Source organism: Lingula anatina, chromosome 2 (assembly GCF_051362555.1).
Source record: "Lingula anatina isolate TDL-2025a chromosome 2, LinAna3.0, whole genome shotgun sequence".
NCBI lineage: Eukaryota > Metazoa > Brachiopoda > Lingulata > Lingulida > Lingulidae > Lingula > Lingula anatina.
Window position 1 is genome coordinate 14,196,399 of NC_141768.1, and position 20,842 is coordinate 14,217,240.

The window sequence follows — 20,842 nt, forward strand, 5'->3', positions numbered from 1 at the left end:
ATATCAGAATGTTTTGCTTTTCAGATTTGAACACGGCTAGCTAGCGACTTTTTTTTATTACAGTTACAGACTGCTCACGGGATGAGGATTTTTGCTCAAGTTTCAAAAGAGATATGATTTGATGCTTCTGACTTATATTTGGGAGAAAATACCTACAATGCATGTCATGTATCTGAAAAAACTTGACAGTTAAGGCCTCTTTCTATAGCACTGGTAAGTTTGAACAAGTCTAGTTTTGAATACAACACAAGTGAACATTTTCAAAACCAAAGTTACGTGTTATTTTGCTTTATTTATTGATTAATTAGTTTTCCAATTATAGATTTTTTAATAGCAGAGTTGAAAAAATTTTTCATACAATATAACTTGGTTAAGGAAGTCTTAGAACAAAAAATGACAAATGCATACAATGCATGAACACAGGTGAGTATATGTAAATGAAAGAAACTTATTCATGTGAACAGAATCTCTATTTATGTATTTCATATTATTTGTAAGAGTATGAATAGATTTTTTTTTATGATTTCAGCATCCACATTCATGTGCAATATAAAGCCTTTTACTTTTGCATTTTATATATTGACCTGCACATATATGGCCATAGAAAATTACTACAGGTACAAGGAAAATCAGGAAATGTGATACAATATTTGCTATCATTGACAAGATTTATTACTGGGTGATATCAGAAATGGATGAAACCACTACATACCTATATAGGTTAATTAGACCATAGGTTCTAATGAATAAGTTTCTTGGCATATTGGGGAATATTGATTTTGTACATATCAATTTTTTTATGCACAAAGACATTTGGCTCACCAGTTTTTCCAACTATTATTGAACATTCTGGTGTTGCTAGAATAGAATGTGCTGTATCATCCCAACCAGTGTTGGCCGGGGAGCTTTCACATGAACACAGTTCAAGTGACAGTAATGTAGTACAATTTCATACATGTCATGATTGAAATCTTGTTTTAATGGCATTTATTAATTGCCAGTATTAGAAACCTGAATGCAAATTAAATAAAAGTAATGAAAATGAAGAAAAAAAAAACTAAAAACAAGCTCTTTACCTTTTTCTAAATGTGTGGTCTTGATTAATCACGTAAGTTAATAAGATTCTTTTTTATAGGTTTAATTTGCATATTTCAGTTAAAATGCACATTCTTCTTGAAAAGCCTAATATTGTATCATTATCAATTTCACCTGACCATCACAATAGCCCATGCCCTTGAGACCTATTTTTAAAAAGAAAATAAAAATTGACAACTCTCATAATTGCTCAAAGGTCACCAGAAATTTGCAGTTTTTATAAAATTCAATGTTAGGAAGAGCTTTGATCCAGTTCTAATACCGTAATTGGTTGTTTTTTTTTTTTTTTAATATATTAATCAAATGATTCATATATGATTTCCTTTTAAATAATATAATTTTATATACAGACACTGTATGTGTCTGTACATAATCCGATCTCTATGTCTGTCCATGTCATTGCTGTTGCCATGGTTGCAGTAATTGATGTAAAAAGCTTTATTCCGTTTTTCTCATTAATTAGGTAGAAATGCCAGATCACAGAGTACCAGTATATGTGGCATGCATATAAAACCAATAAATTATTGTTTTTAGAGAAATGTTTAGCTAGTACATGAATCCAAGTCGTCAGCAATTCATTAAGCAGTGCTTTGGCATATTGTCATTTAGGAAATATCATTGTTTAAAAGGTGTCATGCAGCATAACAGCTGGTGGTATCAGAAATCCTTTTGAAAAATGACTTACACAGTCACAGACTCTCTCTAGACCATACACTGTATAAACCTTTCCAATGGCAGTTGATTTAATGTTCCTCATTTATTTCAAGCTGTCTCTCTTATTGGATCTATATATTATTGAGTTAAAACTGGTATTGCTCTGTTGCCATGGTGAAATACATTGGATAGAAGATTCCAGGTATAAAGGGGACTCTAGTTGTAGTACACTAGTGTGGGAAAAGGTGTTAATATAAAGGTTGAATAAGAGATGATGAAGCTCACTGTGTTGCGCAGACAGATTTTGCAATGTAAGTAGAAATGAAGTACAGCAGACCAAAGCTTGACAATCAACAGGAGGGTGCTATAAGTAAATTGCTTTTTTGTGGACATAGGAGATGTCAGTCAGAGAAAATTGGACAGAATAACCAAAACTTGTAGAATTTCCTTATTCTTTGTTAAATTTGTATTCAAAAGTTCTGGGATGAAGAATAGCAGAAAAAATAAATAGAATTAATATTCTACAATTGATATTCAACCAAAGCACACATGGGTTTAAGGTTAAACCTATTGAGTAGACTCTCATTAAATGCATTTGCAGATCACAGATCAAATTGTTTAAAAAAGTGAAAACACCAAAATTGAACTGATCAAACAAAGGAAATGTTGACAGATCACGAAGAAGATGTTATTACAAAGACACTGGAAGGTCAGCTGGTGGATTTACCTTCTCAGTCTTCTGGAGCAGTCAAAATATTTATTTGCTGCACCCAATCTGGTATGTAACCGATCACTGTATGTTTAGTGAATATTAAAAATTTCATTCATTCTTAATTCAGCATGTCATTTTCTTGCTTGTTAATTATAGACAAGAAAATATGTAGGTCTTATTTTTATTGATTTAAATGTTTTTTATTAGAAAGGTTTGTCCTTTATTAATAGGCCTATAAATAACAGGTATGTCATTATATGCTTTAATGTTCAAGTAAGCAGGTTCACATTTTGCATGCCAGAATTACAATTAAGCAAATCCAGTAAAGAATATCACCAGATGCCATACTCCCAGTTACAGTAATAATAATAGTTTTTTCAAATGATGATTTCTCAGGGTGACTTGAGAAAATATTAGAGTTCAAATAACTCTTCTTCAGGGAATGTCACCTTCTTCAAGGAATGAAGTTACAGATATTACTGTGGCCTCTACCTGAGGACTTTAAAAATGATCAGCACTTAGACAATGTAGATAGAGTGACTTAGAGATAAGAGATGCCATATGCCATGTGGTTTGTCAATCTAGGTTTATGTCATGATAGAAACGTTTGTTAGATTATGCAAGAACATCTCTTTTGAGATTCTTGTTTGAAGTGTGAAGATCAGATGGCTTTATTATAATCTCTGTAGCACATTTGGTTTTGTTCCAAGAATACAGTTGTGTGAGTGTATTCATGCTAAATTTATTTCCATTGACTTTTGGCATTTACATCATGGTATTGTTAAAACAGAAAACTGTAGTAAATGAGCACGTCATCTTGGTAGCAAGGTACAATGTACATAATCTAAAGAAAGATTATGTATTTCACAAAATAGTAGCATGCAGGAGAGACTATATATGTAGCAATTCCAACATTCTGATTTAGCAATGCCCCTTTACTACATTCAAAACATGTACCGATGTTTTGACAACAAAACAAACTTTATTTTCTCTCAGCCTAACTTTGTTCTTTCATACAGATTACAGGTATATATACAAAAATTATAAAAGATGGAGCATTTTGAAATTTTATCTGAGGTTTAAAAAATCTTTGGTTATGTACTGCATGGCACGTTTTAAGGGGCATGAATGATTTATAACCAGACAAATTATTTGGCTGCCAATTTGCTAAAATTTTAAAGCAAGTATCAGTTTTGGTTTGAAACACTATTTGTATCAATTTTGTATTGATTTTGCTGTGCTTCACTCATTTACAATTTACTGCAAATATTCATGCTTGTTTTTTTTTTTTTTTTTTTTTTTTTTTTTTTTTTTTTTTTTTTACTTCAGACTTTCAGTTGGAAAGGTGCATTTTGTGGGAAATAGTTTTACCAGAGCTGCAGCAGTACTGTTCCCAGCATGGCTTGGATGTAGAACTGGTTGACCCCCTGCATGGCACTTATGTGGACCCCAGCTATGACAGATCTCTGTTTGATCTCTGCATGTTGGAGCTAGAAGACTGTCATAGAATATCACAAGGACCTTTCTTTTTGGTATTTTTTATCTGAATTTAAAGTTTAAAGAAACATACTTACAATGAAATCACAAATGTTCTGAATTGAAGTCAGCAATAAAATTATTTTGATTATGTATTTCTATGTTAATTGTATATAGTTATTGAAATGACATTATTTTTTTCACATTTTTTATATTTATACAAAATTAGTTCAAGAATGCAAAATGTGGTTCACTCTGCATTTCATCTTAAATGTAGTTTTTACAATTATGCTTTCAGTGTTTAACTGGAAACAAATATGGTCCAACGCCACTACCTGCATATATTAAAGCAGAAGATTTTGATATTATCTCTGCCAAAGCATGTGAAGCTGGAAAAGGTATTATGATTGTTATGTTATTATTATTATTATTATTTTGTAAATTTTAATTTGTCACACTCAAGTCCAAAATGTCGTTAAAAGGTCTTTTCAGTGTACATATAAGGAAGTTAATCTTGTTTGCAAGTTTGGTTTTTATATATAATTGTAATTCATAATTGTACTACAGTCATCTAAAAGTTACAAAACCATAACTTTGTGCATGATTAAAAATCTCTCAAGTCTCTCAAATTTATTTTTACCTTTGACACAACTCAAAAGTGAATTGTTAACTTTTGCGGCAAAATGTTCACCTTTGACTAGTGGTTTTGTTTCTATTTGTATGAGTATGTGATTTTATCTTCAATATGTATTAATTTAATTCAAAGGTTATTTTCAGGCCCAAAATGGCATCTATATTGATATAAAAATCTACATTTATTGATATTGATATTCTAATATGAATTTAAATTTTGGCTTCTTTACTTTTAAAGCAACATGTCAAATTATTATATAATAAGCTTAGTATGCAATCTTATATTCTGGGATGTGAGGTCTGATAAAGCATGTTATTTGCTTTTGGTCATTTGTTTTTTCAGATCTTAGAAAAGTGATATTGACCAAGGCCCAGTCAGTGATTATATTAATAATGCATTACTTTTCATAGATATGTGCTTGCTCAATTCATGGTATATAAAGGATGATGTACTAAGGCCTACAGTGTACAGATTGAAAGATCCAAGGGAGAAGCTCAAGTATTATGATTGCAGGTAATGCAACACTTTTCTTTATATATTATTTTAATTTGAATTAGTGGTTACAACAAAAATCACAGACACCAGGTTGATGGAATTCAAAAATATTAGGGAACATCCAAGTGAAAAGAAATTGTCTAACAAGCAATTATTTTAACATTGGAAATCTATATGACACACACATAGTATTCAATTTATTTTTATAGCAGCATGGATGTCTAACTTTTCTTAACATTTTCTAACTTTTTAAAGTAAAGCAAATTGAGAGATTGAAAATTTATAATGTGCACCTAATTCACCCCTTTTAGAAATCCAGAAATGCAGGGCTTGAGAGAGCGTGATCAGTTAGACTGGTTGGAGACATTCAAGGAACTCCAGGAAATCCTACAGACATCACTAGAGGTTGCATCTGCTGAGGGTCCTCAGAGTAAAGATCTGAGTGAATACTACACAGGAGGCAAGTAGTCAGCCTGAACCAAGACTCTAATTTACACATTACAAATTGTGCATTTGTCCAATGATAAATTGTAACATAAGGCAAATAACTATACTTAAAGTGACTCATCACGTGTATGAAAATCTCCCATAGACATATTTTATATTATGCGAAGGCTTTTGTGTTCCCAAATGCAGACCTTAAAGACAATAAAATATTAAAGATATGTTTATCTTAAACATACATAGTGTCCTTATTATCTTCTCAGCCTTCATATAGTAGCTTTCAATGTTTTACATGAAATATATATATAAATAGCTATAAGTGTTTTACATGGTACAGGGCTGCAATACAAAAAAAGACACCATATACTTGTGTGAAAATTAGGTAATGAATGAGAAAGGTGCAAAGGCTATATTGTTCTAAATGACTGGCCAAATACCATTGTAGGTGTAGATCAGCTTGTTAGAAGAGCATTTGAACTGTCTCCCAAAAGATGCATGTCTGTAGTGAGGCTCATGGAAGGTTGGTTAATTGTGCTGTCAGCTAGGTTTCTCTGTTAAAATGATATCGATATAATAATAATTTCCCCAAAGTATATTTTGCAGATACAATTTTAAAAAGTACTTCTTTTATTATTAAAACACATAAAACTTCAGTTGCATATTTAAAGCAAAAAAAAAAGAATGTTCAAACCTAAAGCATTTGAGAAATTATTTTTCAGATATTAATGGAGATGATGAAGCTGCCTCTCAGTTTTCTGATATAGGTCTGCTGAACAGTGAAACTGATCAAGACTTTCAAAAGAGACTCAGCAGCTTGTGGACAGTCATAGAAAACACACTCAGTAAGAAAAATCGATACAGGGTTAATCTCCCATGGAACAAAATAGGATTGAATTCTGCCAATCCAGAACATTCTGACTATCTCTTGAACTTTGGTACAGCGGTTACTGATATGGTGGAAAATGCCATATTTGAGCATTTGCCAACCAGGTCATTCTTGATCACTGGAAATCCATTTTGCTCAAAGAAAATGAAACTGTATCAAAAAGTCCTTGTCCACACACAGTTTTTCTTGAAGAAAAGTGGAGGTAAACTCTATGGCTGTCAGGATGTGTTGAGTCAGATACAGGAGTCACTTTCAAAAGGGGCAAGGGAGGAGCATTACCCAATTTTTATCAGAGGGCCTGTGGGTTGTGGGAAAAGCTCAATTCTAGCCAGAATACCAAGCATTTTACAAGATATTTGCAGCACTGATGTCTTGTGTGTGATGAGGTCCGTTGGACTCACTCTTTGCTCTTCTACCCCAAAGGCTTTGTTACTCAGTATATGTCTTCAGTTGCAGCACCTGGTCCAAAAGAATCTTAAGCTAGAAGGATATGATTTCCAGGGTCTCTTGGAATGCTATCATTATTTGCTTCAGACATTATCACAGGGACATAAACAGTGGCTCATATTATTAGATGGGATTGATTTGCTCACACCTGATAATCCTTTGTCCAGTATCAGTATTGACTGGCTTCTTTTCCTTCTTCCTCACAGAGTGCATGTCATAATGTCATACACCTCTGAAAGCAACAGCCCCAAACCCTCCCATATCAGCCAACTTGAAAGGAAGTTTTGTGTGAAGGTGCCATTGCTTACTGTTCCTATGCTACTTGAACAGGACATGTCATGTTTGATAAAGGACCAGTTCTCAAATTGTTCAATGTGTTTGTCTCCTGAAAGAAAGAAAAGTTTGCAGAAGGTCCTTTTCCAGTCTGGAAACCCTCTCCACGCATGGACTCTTTGTGAAGCAGAAAAGCACAAAACATCATCCATTTATTTTGTAAATAGTGTGGGAAAGGCAAGCACCCTGCATACCAACTTCACTTCAACACTTGATAGGCTGGAAGAAGTATATAGTCTTTCTGTGATACAGAGCATCGTGACACATATCACACTGTCTGTTAATGGGCTAACAGAGGTACAGTTGTTGGACATTTTGTCTTGTAACGATGAGGTGCTTTTCTGGTGTTTTCCTCAGGATACTCCAACAATTCTTAGGTTTCCTCACTTGTTATGGACAGCCATCAGATTTCAGCTTGGTAAGTCAAGTATCTTTAAATCAATTAACATATTCCAGATAAATACCTGATTAAAACTTATAGGGTGTAAGTTTAGTAATAAAGTGTGTGAAAAAGCTTAAATATTGTTATAATTTTTATAACCCAATACAATAGGATATATGTCTGCAATTTGAATCTTCCCAAAACATTATGTCTTTAATGAAATTATGCTTTATACTCTGTCATTTTGTCAATGGGCTTAAAGTTTGTTTTAACTTCAATCTTAACAAGACATTTTTTTCAAATTCTTAGAGCCCTACTTATCCAGACACCAGATGGAAAACAAGAGCTTGTTCATCTGGAAGCATTCTGTGTATGCAGATATCATCAAGGAGAGATATCTCAAGAAAATGGAGGTAATCAGGCAGACTCATTGCAATCTGGCAATGTCATTTATGGACACCAGTGATCAAGAGAGACCACTGTTGTCCACTGCCAGAGGTGTCCACTTTGAGGACAGGGGGAACAGAATGACCTCCCACCAACCTTTGGTGTTTAATGAGTCCCAGTATAACACCAGGAAACTAAATGGATTATGGATCCACCTCCTTTTCTCAGGTATGTTGATAAAATTCCAAAAATAAATTTCTTATCAAGTGTAAAAAGAATTTTCATTTAATGTGTTATGATATGTTGAAATGGAGATAGAGCAATTAATGGTTGTCAAATAAAAACACTTCTTTTTTTCAAATTTTTTTGTTTTGTATTTGAAAACATGGCTATTATGAAAATAATCCCATTTTATTGCATCTTGCAAAATGTAATTAAACACCTTATAAGGGTCTGTGTGTACTCCATCTTGCAACCTGTAATTTAATTTCAGGATTTATATTTTATTGTATTTTAGGAGATGTTGATCAATTTAAGGAGCACACATTTTGCAACTTTGAATACTTGATGGCAAAGCTACACCTAATGGGGGTCCACTGCCTCATCAATGAACTGCAGTACTCACAGTGTCATGTCTTGGACCCTGAACTCTACCTGGTGTGGAGAAGCTTCACAAAGGCTTCTGAAACACTCAGCAAAGATTTCTTACAGATGCCTAGTGAACTGATAGGAAGACTGAGAAAAATCAAAGGTACTGTAGGTGATGATTTAACCCGCCATTTGTTTTCACCCTTTTTTCACACATGACAGGTACTCTTTCACATCTTTCAAACTTTCAGGTTTTGTGTCTGTATTTATTTTGATTACTGCATGTGTCTGTCTGTGGCATTGCTGTCACCGTCACTGTTGCTCTTGCTATCCAAAACATCAGTCCCTATAACTGACATATTTTTTTCATTTACTTTAAGTATTATTATTATTATTACTTTTTATAAATATTGCTGCAGTGTTATTTGCTGTATGTGTGTGTAAATTTGCCAGCTTTGCTGTCTAGATAAAATATGCCATTTGATTTTCAGATGTGTACACATGCCATACTTCCAACCTTATAATGCAATGTATGCAGTGGTGTGACAACTTTGACCTGCCTATTTTGGTCCCATTGACCCCTTGGCTAGTTGACCCAAGGTCACCTCTGGTCACTGAGGTGGACTGTCCAGAGGGAGCAGAGCTGGTTGCCATCGTCAATAGTGGACAGCATGTCTTCTATACTACAACTACGTACAGTATTCAAATGAGGCATTTGGCTTCAAAAAAGAAGATTATGAGTTTTGAAGGCAAGTTTTGATGATGTAAATATTTTAATTCATTTTTGATTTTAATGCATCTATATGATGTTCAAAGTAAGGGAAAAATCTCTTGAAGACTTAATTTTGTACATTGTTTACAGTCGTCATAGTTGTATATATTTCCAGGACATTCCAAGTTGGTCACTTGTCTGTGTTTATCACATGACAACAAGTTTCTGGTTAGTGGCAGTCAAGATTGCAATGTACATATTTGGGATATAGCCACTGGAGACTGTACAGATACTTACAGGTTTGTAACCTAAAACATTTTATTGTGTAGCTCATTTTATCTTGATGTGATTTGTAACTTTGAGTTGCATGATATTCCATTACATCTTTCACAGTTACAATGTATGAGCTTAGGTATGATGTAGAATTGATGTAAAATTAAACCATTGGCTGTTCATTGCCAGTACTACACGCACCATGCAGTACCTATACCCTTGGATTCAAGTGCAAGTAACAAATTGTGAATAAATAAAAACCAATATGTGTTACTCTTTCATTGAATCATTGGTTTTGTAAAACTTTTTCCATGTGTCTACTGCAGACCTCATGACGATACAGTGCTGTGCCTGGCTTTGAACACCAGGGATGACATCCTGGTAACTGGTGGCAGGGACTTTGCAGTGCATGTAATTTCACTGATAGATGGCACCATGCTCTTTGCCAAGTGTCACCATGCTGGTCCTGTCAGCTGTGTATGTCTGAATGCCAATGATACTATACTAGTGACAGGTGAGTTGATATGTAAACGAAGTGGCAAGTGGGCATGCAAGAAATTTTGAAAAAGATGAAGCAGGCCCACAGCAGTTCTGAAACACGAGTTTTATTATGAAAAATCAATAAGCCTTATTAAATTTAGATATATACATTTACATGTATTTTACAGCTTCATTGGACAAAACAGTAAAGATGTGGAGTATGGATGACATGACTCTACTGAACTCTGTGGTTGACTTGGATTCCCCAGTCATAACTATGGATATATCAGTGGACAGTATTTTCCTTCTTATGGGTGAGAATATTTATATTTTAATTACACATTATCTTTCTTTTCACTCTCACATGGTTCAGATATATCTTATGCATGATTATGTATTTTTATGCCTACTAGCCCTATAGCCTTGATATTATTTAATTTTTGCATTTTCTTACCTACATTTTCTCTAAATGTTGGTTTGAGCCTTGGGGTAATGCATGTCTGCCAAAAACAGGCAGGGTGATTTTGTAGTTGTTCAAAAGTTCTCACTGGAGTCATAGTAAAATGTAAAAGAAACCAATATTATCTCAGCTCACAAGTCAAGAAATGTGCACAGCAAGTGAGTAGCTGGAGAAATATAATGGCCCTGGTATTGGTTTGGTTTGGGGGGATTTTGTAATTAATACACTCCAAATGACTAACTCATAGATACTCTATTCAGGTTTGGAGGATGGAATCATTGAAGTGAGATCATTCACAACAGGAACAATTGTCCATAATCTGGATCTTCACAGAGTGGAAGTATGCTGTTATTTAATTTTCTACACTCACTCAGTTGCATTTAATAGTTATTTTACATAAAATGAATATATTTTAGTTACAATGTACTATATTTGTTTTTGTCAGACTTCTGCTAATATGTTTTTTCTGTCATATTACATGGAAGCAGTTCCAGGATTCTTTAAAAATTAAACCTAGCTGCCATTTTATTTCGGAAAAGATTTGTCCAGGCTTTAGAAGGATACTAGTATATCCTTGCCACTCCCACCACCGCCCCCACACCCCTTTTCCCAAACTACCTCTGGTACAGAATCATGTTCTCTTTCATAAAACTTAAGAATCTGAACACAGAATGAAATGGCCATTATATGTTCCAAATATGTGTTTTCCAGTTAGATATTATATAATTGGGTTAGGTTGATATGTTGTTTTGTAGACCTCGGGAAATTATTTTTTTATATCTACATTTAAATATAGCAATAAAATCGGTATACTGTTTTTAACCTTCAATTAACAGAGGATATATTTTGCAATTATTGACACCAGTCTGAAATTGTTTTATTATTTGATATTTATAAAAATATGTCAGCGTCCTCCAAGATAACATCAACTGTTGTAACATCATTCTCATTTTAGACTTTGGCTGAGGTCAATATGAGGCTGATACAGCCAAAGACTATAAATGTATAGTTACATCATGCTGAGGTTACATTGTATACATGGTAAGATCTGTTCAAATTTATGCATGTATAAAGGTGTCAAGTCTGTGCGTGTCAAAGGACAGTCAACATGTGGTGGTGGGATGTAAGAACTGTCACCTGCTAGTGTACAACCTGAGGACCAGAGAGCTGCTACATGAGCATTACCTCACCACGGGACCAGTCTCCTGTGTGAAAGTGACACAAGATGAGTTCTTTATTGTCACAGCTTCTAAGGTAGGATTTCGATTTTGAAATTGATAAGGTATTGAACTTCCACTTTAAAGTTGATCATGACCAGTTTCAGATCTGAAGCGAGGCAGCTCATCAGATCTGATGCTTAGGGTAACTCTTGACTTTTAAGCTTGCCATCATACTGGAATATTAACACAATTATCTAAAGCTCAGCAGCTTGTTTTTGTTAACCTACCCCTTGTAAAACAGCTGTACTCCAACTAATTTCAATTAGTTAAAACACTAATTGTACCACCAGCGTAGGCGCTGGCGGTACACATGGTTTTAGTCCCGACCCGCATGTTCCGCCGGCTCCTCTGGCTCCGCCGCCATCTCACCGTTACCGCTTCTCCTCCTAGACGGTAAGGCCTGCCATACCCATCTCTTGGATTTAAGTCACCTATAATCTCAACTCGTTCCACGTAAAATTTGGGCTTTGTCGGTGCTGGGGTCTAGGTATGGCACTCATTGAAATACACCCTTGTCCAAAAATGGCAAAATTAAATGCTAATTATCTACCCTACGGAAGGAATTATGGAAAAATTTTCTACAGATGGCTTTCCAAAAGTCATATGTGTAGATTTCAAATATGCCCTTGGATTTGACCTTTGACCTTTCTTTCAAGGTCAAACAGGCTAAAATTTTCAAAAAAATGAATTTTTTTACGAAAAAAAAAAATTTGTGCTGTTATTCAGAAACCAGACAGACTTAACCAATAATATTATTGGAAAGTGTTACCCTTGGGGTCATCTTTCATCTCCGTGAATTTGGGGTCAATCGGTGCATTTTCACGAGAGTAGCGGCCATAAGATGCCGAAACTGAAAACTGTCTCTAATTCGGGAACCGTTAATGCTAGAGACCCATTCTTTTTTGCATTTTGTAGAGCATGTAAAGCCCAACACTGGAAGTGGTCTCCGTTTTTTTGTATTCCAAACGGTTTTCGAGTTACGCTATCAAAAAGTACATATTGGTGTTGAAAGCAAAATGTGCAGTTCGGTATAGTCAGGTGGCTAAGTCCAAATTTTATCCAGAATTGTGCAATAGATGATAAAAGCATGACACTTTCCGCGATGAGTGACCATTGGGTGTTCATCTATTTTGGATTCGGGGGGTTGGCAAACACCCAATGGTCATTCATCGTGGAAAATTTCATGCTTTTATCATCTTTTGCACAATTCTGGATAAAATTTGGACAAAACTGGCAGAGATAGGTCCATAGTTACTATTGAAGTTGAATAGGAAGTTATACACTGGCAATCTAAATGTGACCTTGAAATTGACCTTTGACCTACTTTTCACCATGAACTGAACTTTGCAAATTTTGCTGCCCTTTTATCTCCAAATCTGGAAGAGATAGGTCCATAGTTACTATTGAACTTGAATAGGAAGTCATACACTGGCAATCTAAATGTGACCTTGAAATTGACCTTTGACCTACTTTTCACCATGAACTGAACTTTGCAAATTTTGCTGCCCTTTTATCTCCAAATCTGGCAGAGATAGGTCCATAGTTACTATTGAACTTGAATAGGAAGTCATACACTGGCAATCTAAATGTGACCTTGAAATTGACCTTTGACCTACTTTTCACCATGAACTGAACTTTGCAAATTTTGCATCCCCTTGCATATCCAAAACTGGCAGAGATAGGTCCATAGTTACTATTGAACTAGAATAGGAAGTCATACACTGGCAATCTATATGTGACCTTGAAATTGACCTTTGACCCAATTTTCATCATGAACTGAACTTTGCAAATTTTGCTTCCCTTTTATCTCCAAAACTGGCAGAGATAGGTCCACAGTTACTATTGAAGTTGAATAGGAAGCCATATACTGGCAATCTTAATGTGACCTTAAAATTGACCTTTGACCTACTTTTCACCATGAACTGAACTTTACAAATTTTGCTTCCCTTTTATCTCCAAAACTGGATGAGATAGGTCTATAGTTACTATTGAAGTTGAATAGGAAGTCATATACTGGCAATCTTAATGTGACCTTAAAATTGACCTTTGACCAACTTTTCACCATGAACTGAACTCTGCTAATTTCTTTCTCTTTTAACTCCTAACCTGGCAGAGATAGGTCCATAGTTACTATTGAACTTGAATAGGAAGTCATATACTGGCAATCTTACTGTGAAATTGACCTTTGACCTACCTTTTGATGAACTTAACTTTGATTGTACCATTTTAAGTTATATATATATTTTTTGCATATTTTGAAAATTCTTGTTGATTGCATTTTTACAGCTTGTCAAGCAAAAGACTGGTGGCTGTGTCCCTTATTTTGTGTATGTGGGGGTCTATACGAATGCGCTTGCTCCAGCTGGTGGTACAATATTCGGAGGCGGTATCGCCTCTCTGATCCTCTAGTTTGATTTAGAAATTGATTTATCAACTACACATTGCCAAGAAGCAATCTTTATGATCTAGAGCCTGGTAGATTTTCTTCAACACTTAGAACTATAGGTTGTTAATTAGTATCATCATTGCCAAAATATTTTGATTAATGTCATGTAAGCATCAAACGTAGGTTGTTTTTGCTGTTTTTCTTTATATATAATCATTCATTGATAATAATAATGTCATATCATTAAATTGACTTCCAGTACTTTTTCTGACTTTATTATAAAATAAATTAACAGGCAAGCAGCAGAAATTATTGATTCTTTTACAGAATACCATTAGTGTATGGAATTTTTTAAAGAGTGACAGCAGCCCTGGGGGCAACAAAAACCACAGTGCAGCCATAACTTGTATGGCAATGTCACCTGATGGAAAGACAGCTATTACAGGTAGACAGTTATTAAATTGAATGATTGTGTTTGCAATTTGGATAGTTCATGGAATTATCCAACGTTAACAAACTAATAAAACATGTATCTGTGTGCCTAATGGTAATGATACATCTTTGATGGGTTTCATTTTTTAAGGTCAGAAAACGTAGTATTTTGTCCAGTTGGCAGAATTCTCTACCAAAAGCTTTGGATTATCAAAAACAGTCACACCAGAGCTATCACATGATATCTTTTTTTATTTTTTCTTGTGATAGCTATAGTGACATCTCTTCTAATATTTTCTTTATACAAAGATGATATGACATAACAGCAAATCTTGTTTATAGGGTAGGCCATGTTCAAGAGTACTAAAACTAAGATTATATAAAGTTTGATATTGTTTTTGTAAAGCGTGGAATTTACATGTTCTCTGCAAAAAATTCTAATAGAATATTTTTACAATTTATGCATACTTGTTCCCTTTGATATTATAGCAGCAATTTATTGGTAAGTCAACATGCCCTATTCTGTTTTCAAAAATCGTTTCTGGCACTAATTTGTATATGAAATTTTTATCATCATGTTTAGAAATAAAGTCAATTTATAGCTTTATAATTATGATATAGGTTCCAGGGATTGTACCTGTATATTATGGAATTTGGAACTGAGTGAATACATGGAGACACTAAAGGGACATGAGGCTAGTGTGTCATGTGTAGCCCTCTCTGTGAATGATGCCTTTGCTTTGTCTGGTTCAAAAGATGGGACCTTCAGAGTGTGGAACAAAACCCTGGCAATCCCAGTTGTGATATACAAGGTACAAGTGTGTTAATAACTCAACAAATTTGTACAAAATTTCAATTAAAAAATGGCCATATTTCCCAAAATGATATTTTGTTTATTGAAAAGGCAAATATAAGAATTCTATATTTTGATCTTTATAGGAGCACCAATCACCAGCAGTCAATGCAACCATACTACCAGACAACATTAGGGTACTGACTACAGCTGCCAATGATACTATCCACATCTGGAAGGCAGATACAGGGGAGACACTGTTTGTGTATAGAGCCCCCAACTTACTGCTGATTGTGTCACCCAGTGGTAAACTGGCCATATCTGGGAATGGAAGCCATAGGTCAGTAGAATATTATGTCCATTTCTGTCTCTTTTGTGCCCGCAAGAGATAAATTGGAGTGGATATTAAAAAAATACAGTTACTGCAAATCATATTACCTGGTTGGCCTTTTATTTAAAGGATGGAAGTATCAAAGTTGTTTCATGTCAATTGCTTTGTTCATTGTAACAAGCAGTATCATAATTGAAAAACAGGTTATTGTATACATGGTTATAATTAAGGCATGCATTCAGAATGATAGGTCATGGAATTACGTGTGTGCCAAATGCATGTAAATGTGCATATTTTTTGGTGTTTGAAGTTATTTGATATCCCAATTATTTGATTTCTAAATTATTTAAAATTATTTTATTGTAACTACTATCAATGTTTTTTTTTAATTGAAGAAGTTTATGTTTACAAGATTATATTCTTTTAAGTTAACTATTTCTAAAAGTCTACCTTGGGTGCTTATTCTTCTACTCTGTAAATCTTTGGTTGCCTTTTTTAACTTAACATTCTTCATTTCAATTTAGTCTTCGTTTATGGTCTGTTGAAGATGGGAAACATATCCAAACTCTTCATCACAATGACAAAATAACTTGTGTCACATTTTCTGCTGATTCTGAGCACATGGTCACAGGGTCCACAGATCATTCCTTAAAAATATGGGAGGCTAAAAGTGGGAAACTTACTCAGGTAACTGAAAATAAAAACAAGTGTCTAAATGGTGACCTTTAATTTTCCTCTAACAAAGTTGTTCTAGGAGGTATCAATTACATTCAGTGATTATAATACATGCACTTTACATGCAGATTTGACCCAGTATGTTTTCAGATGTGTTTTGGGGGTGGGAGCATATAAGATACAATTTATATGCCAATGATGGCATGTGGGAGTGGTGAGTGTGCACATACTTGCCTGTGTAAATAAAAACAGACAAAGCCATTTTAGCTTATTATTTAAGAAAAATCTTTTAATGTAAATTGAAGTAAAAAAAGATCATTGTACCATTCCCAAGGCCAAGTGCAGAACACAGGTGCTGTACTTGCAATTTTCCTTGAGAGCTAGCAATGCCCATAAAATAACCATGCAGACCCCTCAGCCTAAGATTATTTGGGTATCTGAAATTTACATGAGATGGGTAGCACTGTAATGTCTCAATATTTTAAGTGGGGGAATTGTGAATTTTACAGATAATTTATTTTTCCAAGTCATGGATTGGTAAAATTAGAGCATTCTTAGAGTGGTAACTACAAAACTGAAAAGTTCTATTCTAAACAGTAAAAGCACCACAAATGCAATAGAGAGAGAGAGATTACAAAATCATGTGTCTGAAATACCTGTATTGACAATTTTCCCCATTTAAAAGATCAAGTCATTATCATATCTTGTAAAGAAGTCACTTAAAGTAAGTTACACAGGAACTTGGGAGGGGGGAAGGAGAAAAAATGTTTTAGAGTTGGTTTTATGGAAAACAGATAGTAATTTTGCAAAAGTAGAGATTATTATCAGCATTTATGGTGTATTTTTAAAGATAAGTAAACTGTCACATCTTATGCCATTTCATTGTATGAGTGATTGGACTGGGGCATGTGTATTTATGTACAGGTCCTTGTGGAGCATACAAGTGCTGTGTTGTGTGTGGCCATGACAACTGGCAGTATTCACATAGTGTCGGGGTCTGAGGATAGGAGTGTCTTGGTGTGGGGTATGCCAACTGGAGAGGTGGAGTACAAACTGGAGGGCCATACTCAGGCAGTGACAGCAGTCAAGGTGACTGAAGATGGAGGATCAGCTTTGTCAGGTAGATCTGTTGACCTTTTAATATTCTTCAGTTTTATTCTTTTGAAAGTTATTTTGTAGGATAGTCTTACAGATTTTTTTCATTATGTATACCAATATTATACTCAAATGAAAGTGTTTCAAGCACTTGTCTATTTTAAAATATATTTGATTGTGTATTTTTCAAAGTATTATATAGCATTTTTTTTTTTTTACTATCAAGGTTCGCTTGACTGCACATTACGTTTATGGAGCATCATCCATGGCTGCTTAATCACTTTGTTCGACATGCATCACCTTGTGGTGGACTTAATGATAAATAGTGTTGCCAGGCGCATCATTGTTCGCCTGGATAACGAAAGATTTTTGCCAGTCTTGTGTCTTCATAACAGCCCAGTTAGTGATGTCAAATGTCAGAGTCAAATAAGCCTTCACATGGGTGAGTAATTTTGATGTATTGAAAGTGTGTGTATATTTTAATTACCAGGTGCTGTCCACATCAATATATATGTCCAACACATTTGTTAAATGACTTTTTTTTTTTTTTTTTGTTCTTCCTTATAGATATGAACTCAACTATTAGAAATACTGGTATATACATTTATTGCCATTAAATAAATACATTTTTCCAACTTTGCAACCGTACTCCACATTTTAGTATTTTTTTACTTCTACATGTTGTATTTGTAGAAAAATGCCTACTTGACCTGATCTGTCTCATAACATGTTGGATTGGATGTGGTGAAAACTTGAATTCAAATAACATCAGAAATGAATTTTAAGTTAATACATTGCAAACAAATCCTTGTTGTAGCTACAATAATTTTAAAGGGATTTTGATAGAACCTTATAAATTTGATGTGCTGCAACAATATAACCTCATCCTAATGCTCTGCTTTACAAAGCTAATTAAGCACTTGGGTGGACACCTGTATTTCAGTTTTAACCTTAGAAACCACCATTCCAAGAATTTTCTTCCCCCACCCTCCCCACCATTGATACCTATTTATGTATTTATCTAAGCTAGAGAGTGCACTCACTAAAAGGCTGTCAAAGCATGGTAAAACCTACCCCTCTTCTTATGCAAAAGATGCAGGGAGTTGGTTGCTTTATGGCTTTTTGGGAGCCTGTCGAGCCACAATCAAGTGGCCTGTGGATACTAACATAGGCTTCCACTCAAAATGTTAACTGCATTTTGATTGAGGTTATAATTTAATAACATTTCAAAATTGAACTCTTCATTTAGAAATTCCAAAATAAATATCTTAGAGTATCCCTGACTTTGTAGATATCTGATATCAGTAATCGGTATTCTTTGGCAACCATTTCTAGTGTAACAACACAATATTTTGCAATCTCATACATAATACTACATAGATGACAATAAAATAAATGTATGTTTATTTTAAGTATCATTTTTGATTAATTTTTTTTTCAGCCAATAGTATTTTACCAATCCACCCCAAACCATTACCCCCAACACGGGGCAGACTGACCCATATTTATCCCACTGAAAGAAGAAAAAACACTATTAAAAGGGTGTCACTATCTACCCTGCCAGAAATAATAAGGGTAAGAGGGTAATATTAGTAATGCTCTAATGTTATTCAAAGGTTGAACAAATGAGAACAGATTTGAGCGTAAAATCATATTTTATATTATTTGGAAAATCACAACAGCTTAGATGTTTATTATATCAGCAGAGAGCTTGCAACTTCAGTTCAGATTTTTACGCATTTTAGATGTCTCCCATTCGAGCTCCAGTGCCAGCTGGTCTTCAGGATCAAAAAACAAGAAAAATGCCAAACCGTACCCAAGCAAGTGAGACTTCCATAACAAATTTCAGTGGCCTTTTGATAAAAGAAAAGGACAAGGAATCTAAAAAGTCAAAGTTTTGCACTTTGCTTTAATGGATAATCGTGGCTGAACAAGACCATTATTCTTCTGCAGGAATGTATATTTTATATTACCAAATTTCTAATTCCACATTTTTCTTCATCATCAGTTGCTGTACGTGCAATCCTTTATTTCTGTATCACTTTTTGCATCCGATGTAATCATATATTATTTACTTAGTATAAATGTGATATTTAGTTTTGTGTAGATCATTTGGAATGCAGGCGATATTATACCATCTGGATACAACCACATAAATTTTTCCCAAGTATTTTTCAGTTTTAAACAACTTGAGTAATGAAAAATGAACAAATTTTAATAACATTTATGAAACTTTATTGTAATACATCTATCAATAATGAAAATAGATTTTTTAAAAATTGCATAGCACCTGAATATAAAGCACAAAACAGCATCAATTTCCTCAAGAGAGGAACTTTGGATTTACGAATACATTTCTGATAAAGAGAAAATTGCTGCTATATGTGTAATAAAATGCTGGTATAAGTTCAGATCTCAAATTCTGAGAATTGTAACAACTTACACCATAGTGGGAATATGACTAGAATGTAATGCCATTTTGTATCAGGCAAGTTTAAAAAAAAATTGACTAAAAATCTAATTTAAATTCAAAAACAGAAAATTAAACCCTAATATATCATAGTTTTCACTGATCAGTAGCTAAATGACTTTAAAAAACACAGTGAATGAACTTGGTCTGCTTAATATGTAAAGTATTATATCATGAAAATGTCAACCACTTCTGTATACACGGTTTTACTTCTAACATTTATGAATCTGTGCCTAATATAAAAATAAAGTAATGATGGAATACATCAGGAATGTAAAGAAGAATATAAATATGACTTGCAGTGATTTGCAGTAATTTCTGACAGTTTGATAATTTTTGTCAATTGAAAATTTAAAGATCTAGTCATCACCACATCACTGCAAGAATAATAAGTTTCTAATAGAGAAATGCATGATTGTGCCTTCTTTTTTAATGTCATTAAGAAGTAAAATATTATGTAATGTATGAAGTATGATTGGTTTCAGATACTTCGTTGGCTTTTTTTGCATGCACCCTTTGGAGCCATCCATTGTATGTGCAGCTATTGATGGAAATGCCGTCAAATTAAACATCACTTAAACACATACTTCAGTTGATCTCTGCAAGTGAACTACCTTGATGAGGAACTCTCTAAAAAACATGCCAGTTTGTCATAATGATAGATTTATCTTTGGTTAAATCTGTAAGATTGTTACCATTTGTATTGATGTATATTATTTATATCTGGAGTCTGTAAATAATCACTTAAACACATGAAATGTCATGTATGAAATATGTGAATGTCTTATAATTTTGTATCTTTGAGTAATAATTTTAAACAAATGAACTAATTACACAGTGGTTGGTCATGGAACTTAATTCTATATTCAACAAATGCAGGCCTTCCCAACTACCAGACTCGGCACCTACGGGTCCAGTATAAACCGGTTTATCAGACCACACTACCCGTTTTCAAGGTGTGTGTCAGATCGCATTACAGAGT

The 20,842-nt window shown here is 34.1% G+C and overlaps 1 protein-coding gene across 2 annotated transcripts; it reads left to right on the plus strand.

Moving 5' to 3' along the window:
- The first annotated feature begins 1,449 nt into the window (after positions 1-1,449).
- LOC106162698 (NACHT domain- and WD repeat-containing protein 1-like) lies at positions 1,450-20,636 on the plus strand. Of its 2 annotated transcripts, XM_013540061.2 has the most exons (23): positions 1,466-2,527; positions 3,791-3,993; positions 4,236-4,335; positions 4,982-5,084; positions 5,378-5,526; positions 5,956-6,030; positions 6,230-7,594; positions 7,868-8,173; positions 8,463-8,696; positions 9,025-9,282; positions 9,421-9,544; positions 9,845-10,032; positions 10,187-10,312; positions 10,719-10,798; positions 11,533-11,712; positions 14,392-14,509; positions 15,118-15,308; positions 15,436-15,629; positions 16,145-16,307; positions 17,220-17,415; positions 17,617-17,832; positions 18,832-18,965; positions 19,136-20,636. In XM_013540061.2, exons 1-23 carry the CDS (start codon positions 2,413-2,415, stop codon positions 19,301-19,303), a joined length of 4,986 nt encoding a protein of 1,661 aa, XP_013395515.2. In that variant the 5' UTR covers positions 1,466-2,412; the 3' UTR covers positions 19,304-20,636. The 2 variants fall into 2 exon arrangements, 1 of the variants encoding a protein (XP_013395515.2); XR_015333216.1 differs by lacking the exons at positions 16,145-16,307; positions 18,832-18,965; positions 19,136-20,636 and having other exon boundaries at positions 1,450-2,527; positions 17,617-17,787.
- Positions 20,637-20,842: the final 206 nt, after the last annotated feature.